Here is a 7,050-nt window from a genome sequence, read left to right on the forward strand (position 1 = left end):
GGCCGGGGCCGGGCTGGGGTCAGGACAGGCCTTCCCGGCCGGCGGGACCTTCCTAACAGCAGGGTGGGAACGGGTTTCCAGAAAGCTCCGAGCCCCGTCTGCCTCTGAACCGGGCACACAGCCCAGGGACTGTCCCCGTCGGTCCCCGGGCCAAGCTCTCCCTGGACCTCAGTGGTGGTCACTGTCTCCTGTTGACCTGGGTTTTCCTGCACAAGGAGGGGCACCGACTGCAGCCAGAAAGGAAACGCTACGCGGGAAAAAACGCTGCCCCTCCCCAGAGGATTTCCAGGGGCCGTTAATCCCGCGGCCTGAGTCTTCCCTTGGCCTCGGCCCCAGAGGAGAGGCCACGCCCACGGGTGCCTTCCCGGGAGGAGGTGCCGGCACAACCCAGGACCCCGGTCCACGTGGGGTGATGGTCACCAGCCCCGCCCAGGAACCACAGCCTTCCTGTCACGCCGTGGGTCTCAGAGAGGAGGGCAGGCCCGGCCGCGGCGGGGAAACTGAGGCTGGAGAGGGCCACGGCCGTGTCCAGGGCCCGCAGCCACCCAGCGGCAGGTGAAGAGAGAAGCAGCTCCGTCACTCACTGGGCACCTTCTGCACACCCGCCCCCCGACCCGCCCCCCCAGACACGGCCAGAGGGGAAGGCACCATTCTGCCGTGAGGGGGGTTGCGATCTAACAAGACAGACAGACGTGAAAGGTCCCAGTGAGGTAAGGGGTGAGCACCGTGAAAGGACAAGGTGGGAGGTGAGGCTCCCAGACCTCCCTCGTGAAGGAGCAGTCATGGAGGGCCTCCTGGAGGCGGTGTCTTCTGAGCTGACCCCGATGAGAAGAGCCGAACCCAGGGGACACGCCATGGGCAGCTCGGAGCTCACCCCTGTCCGCTCCCCAGCACCCTGCTCAGGGCAGCGCCCCTGCCCCACGGGGTGCACATCTCTCCTTTTCTCCGTCCGTGGCCTTCCCAGATGTCTGTCTGTTTCCTTCCTCTCTTCAGAGTCAGCCTCAGATTGTCTTCACTGTTTCTTCGGTTTCCACTTGATTAACTTGTGCTTCTGCCTCTATTATTTTCCCCTTGTTTTTATTTTTCTGGCTTTATTTCTCCGTTTCTGACTTCCCTCAAAAATTCCTATCCGTCCAGAACCTCACAGTGTGGTCTTTATTCGGAAGAGGATCTTTGCAGATCTAATCAGGTGGCGACGAGGTCATCCAGGATTGGGGTGGGGGTGACCCCACGACGGTGTCCTGATAGGAAGAGGGAGTGTGCGCACAGACACGCCCGTGATGCTGGAGGCGGAGATGGCTGATCCAGCGCCCGCCCAGGTGGCTTCCCCCTCAGAGCCCAGAGGAACCACCTGACCAAGCCCTGGCCGTGGGCTTCTGGCCCCAGAACGGGGGGGAGGGGGGGGCTGCTGCCTTGGGGGGGGGGGGGCTGCTGCCTTTCCACTGTGATCATTCCCATGGCACCTGGGAAACCTGGACACACCGCTCACTAATTCTAACCTTGCTTTCTCTCGAAGCTATGAATTTCCCTCTAACTACCCACTGTGCTGCACCCCACAGGGTTAGACATGAGGTGCTTTTGCTGTCACTCAGTTCTGAAAATTTCATCATCTTTCACTATGACAGTCTTCTTTAACCAATAAATAATGCAAAAGCTCACTACTGGTTTCCAAAAGTACAGGGAGACTCTCTCTTTCTGGCTTTTTATTAATAACTTGTAGCTTGCTTGGGTTGTTGTCAAATAATATGGTTTTTAAAATATTTTTATTGATTTTAGAGAGAGGAAGGGAGAGGGAGAGAGAAACATCAATGATGAGAGGATCACTGATCAGCTGCCTCCTGCACGCCCCCTACTGGGGATGGAGCCCGCAACCCAGGCATGTGCCCCGACCTCCTGGTTCATAGGTCGATGCTCAACCACTGAGCCACACCAGCCAGGGGAAGACTATGGGTTTTGAGTGAGAAATAGATTTGAACTCATCCTAGGGTGCCTTGAAATAACGCCCCACAGTGCACACACTGGATTCTAAAATCCTAAAATCCTGACCTGCGCCCCTTCTCAATATCCCATATGCTCCCTGGTCGTGCTCTGAAGGGACCAAGGAAAAGGTAGAACGGGGCTCAGGAGATGCCCCGGGTCCTCCCCCAGCGGCAGTCACAGCCACGGGACCCTCATGCCAACCAGGGGCTGCCGGTAACCACACAGGGCGGGCAAAAGCAGGCTGACAGTTGTGAGTACGTGAAAGTTCATTCTTATTTATTAACTAGAGGCCCGATGCACGGAATTCGTGCAAGGGGCTCAGCCCCCCGCAGAGGCAGCTTCGTCCCGAAGGCTGTCAGGTCTAATTAGCATATTACGCTTTTATTATTATAGACTAGAGCAGTGGTTCTCAACCTTCTGGCCCTTTAAATACAGTTCCTCATGTTGTGGCCCAACCATAACATTATTTTCGTTGCTACTTCATAACTGTAATGTTGCTACTGTTATGAATCGTCATGTAAATATCTGATATGCAGGATGGTCTTAGGCGACCCCTGTGAAAGGGTCGTTTGACCGCCAAAGGGGTCGCGACCCACAGGTTGAGAACCGCTGGACCAGAGGCTTGGCGCACGAAATTTGTGCGCGGGTACGATCCCTAGGCCTGGCCTGTGATCAGGGCTGTCTTCCCCAGCTGCTGGCTGCCGGCAGCTGGCCCCGCCCGCCCCCTCGGCCACCACCCACCCCCAGTTCCCCGTCTGCCACCGGGCAATGGGAGCCTGCTGGCCAGGGGAGGGGACCAAGAGGTGGTCAGTGTGCCTCATAGTGACTGGTTGAGCGGTCGTTCCGCCGTTCGGTCGATTTGCATATTGCTTTTATGTGTATAGATTAGTGTTGTTTTCCATGCGAACAACTGTAAACCTACTTTTGCCCACCCCTGTGTGTACGATGTTGGTTTGTGGGTTTTCACGATGAGCCAGACGGACACAGGAAGTTACAACAGGGAAGGGGCACCGGACTTTCTGCTCAACTTTTCTGTAGACCTGACACTTCTCTTCAAATAGCCTGTCGCTTTCAAAGGCACACCCAGGCGGCCAGCGTGGCTCAGGGGCTGAGCATCGACCTATGAACCAGCTCAGGGTTCGATTCCCGGTCAGGGCACAGGCCCCGGGTGTGGGCTCGATCCCCAGTGTGGGGTGTGCAGGAGGCGGCCGATCAATGATCCTCTCTCATTGATGTTTCTCTCTCTCCCTCTCTCTTCCTCTCTGAAATCAATATTTTTTAAAAAATAAAAAATTAAAATAAATAAAAGGCACATCCAGTAAGTGGCCGGCTTTCTCACGGGTGGGATAGAGAGAAGGGAGAGGAAGGACCGACCCAGGAGGAACAAGCCAGGCGTGCAAGTCGCTCCCGCGAGGCTTGATGATTCATTTCCGTGGCTTCGTCCTTTCCTGTACTTTCTTAATTCCCTAGAATTTGGGGAACCAACCTCTCTTCCTATCATTCGGTCGTTTCTGGGAGGTTTAGGCTCCTTTGAAAAAAACGCTCCAGATGGGCTGCGGCCCCATCTCGCCGCAGCGGAATGCACCCAGGCAGGACGAACAGCTCCACTGCCCCGGCTCCGCCTGTGAGACACGGATCGGACAGACGTTCACGTGGCGCCCTCGGCACAAACACGCTGCTGTCCCCAGGAGCAAGCGAGCGGGGACACGCTGCGTGGAGCCTGGGCACGCGGCGATGATCCCGTCCCTCCCGTGAGCAGCACTGTCCATGTGGCCACGTGTGATGGGGGGGCCGGGGGCACAAAACCGCACTCACACCAAACCCACAAGTACGAACAGTGAGATGGACAGAAACACGGAGAGACGGGGAGCACGTCCACAGGACGGACTTCTTTCTAAGTGGACGTTTCTGTTAAGACGTCCGTTAAAAAATCATCCTGGAAACAAAAGCCTGTGGAGGGACAGCGACAAGTCCCTGCTTGAAGTCTCTGGCCGTCCTGTGCTGGTGCATCGCTCGCTCAGAGACCCTGGAGGTGCCCTGAGAGCCAGGTCCCAGCCAGCGGAGCAGCGTCCGGCCTGGGCCTGGGCCTGGAGAGAGGGTGTCGGGACGGGAGGAGGAGCAGCGCACAGTAGGGCAGCACCAGCGGTGTCAGCACCAAGGAGACAGACATTCAGCAGGCGGCACCCATTTGGGATGTGGCCCCCCCAATGGGGGATGTGGCTCCCCCCACCAGGGGCGTGGCTCCCCAGCGCCAGGGCTGCAAGGCTGTGGCTTCAGGCCTCGGGGTTCTCCTCTCACGTGCCCAGCGCCCACCACGTGGAGGCCTGTCCCCGACAGGGGCTCTGGGAGCCCTGGGCCGTGCCCACAGCTGCACACGGTGTTCACAGCAGCTGTGTTCATAGTCGCCAGGACTTGGAAGCCACTGAGACGCCCTTCATCAGGCGACGACAAGCAAACCGGCCCCGCAGACGGCGGAACATGATGCAGCGGGAAAAAGAAATGAGCTGCCCGCCATGAAGAGACACGGAGGAACCTCGGCTGCAGGTGACTAAGTGGCGGAAGCCAGTCTGACAGGCCGCGGGCTGCGGGCTGCGAGGCTGCACCTGTGTGACGCTCTCCAACAGGCAAAATTACAGACCATACACAGATCAGGGCGCACCCTGGCCGCGGCTCCGTTGGTTGGCGCGTCGTCCCAGGCACCAGAAGGTTCCTTCCCGGTCACGGCACACACCGAGGTTGCGGGTTTGATCCCCGTCAGGGGGCGGATAGGAGGCAACCGATCGAAGTCTCTCTCGCACTGATATTTCGCTCTCTCTCCCTTCTTCTAAAAATTAATTAGAAACATACCCTCAGGTGAGGATTTAAAAAGACCAGTGGTTGCCAGGGGCTTGGGGGAGAGAAAGGGTGAGCGAACGGCGCGCAGGGGCCTCGGGAACTGTCCTGGCAGCTGACACCATGAAGCGGTCACAGCCCACAGACACGCACAGCAGGACTGAGCCTCAAGGGGGGCTAAGGCTTCAGCTCATGGTAACGAGTCATCATCTGTAGCAGCTGCACCTCAACACAAACGTTTGTGAGCGGGAGACGGTGGGAGGAGGGGTGATGGGCACGTCCCTGTGCTTTATGCTCCGTTTTCACGCAGACCTGCAACTGCTCTAAAAGGTAAAGACCGTCCGTCTTTTTAAAAGTACCACTGAGCTCTGGCTGGTGTGGCTCAGTGGAGAGAGCGTCACCTGCAGACTGAAGGGTCCCGGGTTCGATTCCGGTCAAGGGCACATGCCTGGGTTGTGGGCTCGATCCCCAGTGTGGGGCGTGCAGGAGGCAGCTGATCCATGATTGTCTCTCATCATTGATGTTTCTCTCTCCCTTCCTCTCTGAAATCTATAAAAATAGATATTTTTCAAAAAGTACCACTTAGGATAAAAAATGAAACAGAGCACAGCATAGGGAATAGAGTCAATAATACTGTCCTCACGGCGTGTGGGGCCGGGGGGGTACTGGAAATATTGGGGGGACCACTCTGAGAAGGACATGACGATCTAACCCCTGCGCTGTGCACCTGAAACAAACACAGCACAAGGCGGAGTGCAAATGGTAACTGAAACTAAAATCTCTAAAAATCGAAGGAGGAGTAAATTAACAACGTGTGTGAAGGACCTACAACCTGAAGACAACAAATGTTTTTCTTTCGTTCACGAAAGCGATCAGAGGCTTCATTAGACAGAGACGCTCCGAGTTCATGGACTGGAGATGCAACGCTGTTGAGCTGTCTGTTCTCCCCACATCGACTCCCATGGTCCATGGAATTCCAGTCAAAATCCCAAGGGGTTCCCGTCACTGCCACCAGGTCTTTCCAGCAGATCCCTGGGAAGGCGCAGGAACTACAGGAGACAAAGCCATTCTGAGCCCGGCCGGCGCGGCTCAGGGTTGAGCGCTGACCTATGAACCAGGGGGTCAGGGTGCGATTCCCGGTCAGGGCACAGGCCCGGGTTGTGGGCTCCATCCCCAGTGGGGGGCGTGCAGGAGGCAGCCGGTCCATGGTTCTCTCTCATCACTGATGCTTCTCTCTCTCTCTTCCTTCCTCTCTCTGAAACCAATAAAAACAAAGTAAGAAAAACAATTTTGAAAAAGAACGAAGTTGAAAGACACAGGGCCTGGGATACTCAGTAAAGGACCAGGCCCGACAGGTGGCCGGTGGCCGGTGGCCAAGGTGCACCCACCTCTGCAGAGAAGCCTGAGATACAACCTTAAGCACAAAGCACAGGCCGTTTGAAAAATACTGACAAACTGGGTCTTGAAAGCACAAACGTTTGCCTGTGGAAGACGTAAAGAGAAGCCACGGACGGGAAGAGGCGCCTGCCAACCGCCTACCTGACAAGGAACGCGCATCCGCCTATGTCAGGGCACATGTTTAAGATGCGGGGAGTCGGCACGCTCCACAGCAAGGAAACGCCCTGGTACAGTGGTCGGCAAACCGCGGCTCGCGAGCCACATGCGGCTCTTTGGCCCCTTGAGTGTGGCTCTTCTACAAAATGCCAGCTCTTCCACAAAATATTGACTTCTGCGCATGGGCCACGAAGTTTCAATCGCACTGTACGTGTGCACCCGCACGTGGTATTTTGTGGAAGAGCCACACTCAAGGGGCCAAAGAGCCGCATGTGGCTCGAGAGCCGTGGTTTGCCGACCACGGCCCTAGTAGAACGGGCAGAAGATGTGAGCAGCCGCTCCGCCGAGGAGGCCGTGCCAAAGGCAGGGGAGCGTATGGAAAGGTGTCCGCCTCGCAGGCGTCAAAAAACGCAAACTAAAAGCACCTGAAACCCCACCACGGCCACACGCTGCCCCACGGCGACCGCGGGGCCGGAGACGGAAGGCAGCGGAGTGCGTCTGTGGGCCATCTTTTCTGTGGCATTAAACTCACTGTGAGGAGGAGGTGGCTCTGTCGTCACACACCCTCCTGGAAGGCCGAGTCCTGCAGAAGCGCCAGAGGACAGGGACTATCTTACCCCTTAGGTCTCCTCCCAGAATCACTGGCCCGAGACGCCGCCCGCACTCACCGAGGCCCGGGCACCG

At 57.1% G+C, this 7,050-nt stretch overlaps 1 protein-coding gene across 1 annotated transcript in view; it reads right to left on the reverse strand.

Annotated features, from left to right (window-relative positions):
- The window catches only part of PRKAR1B (protein kinase, cAMP-dependent, regulatory, type I, beta), a 71,380-nt gene that overhangs the window by 59,262 nt on the left and 5,068 nt on the right, over nucleotides 1-7,050 (reverse strand). The window contains exon 3 of the mRNA XM_014535266.1: nucleotides 4,223-4,233. Coding sequence (XP_014390752.1) covers nucleotides 4,223-4,233 — 11 coding nt within the window. The remainder of the gene's footprint in view (nucleotides 1-4,222; nucleotides 4,234-7,050) is intronic.

This window comes from Myotis brandtii, unplaced genomic scaffold (genome assembly GCF_000412655.1).
Source record: "Myotis brandtii unplaced genomic scaffold, ASM41265v1 scaffold1408, whole genome shotgun sequence".
Classification (NCBI taxonomy): domain Eukaryota; kingdom Metazoa; phylum Chordata; class Mammalia; order Chiroptera; family Vespertilionidae; genus Myotis; species Myotis brandtii.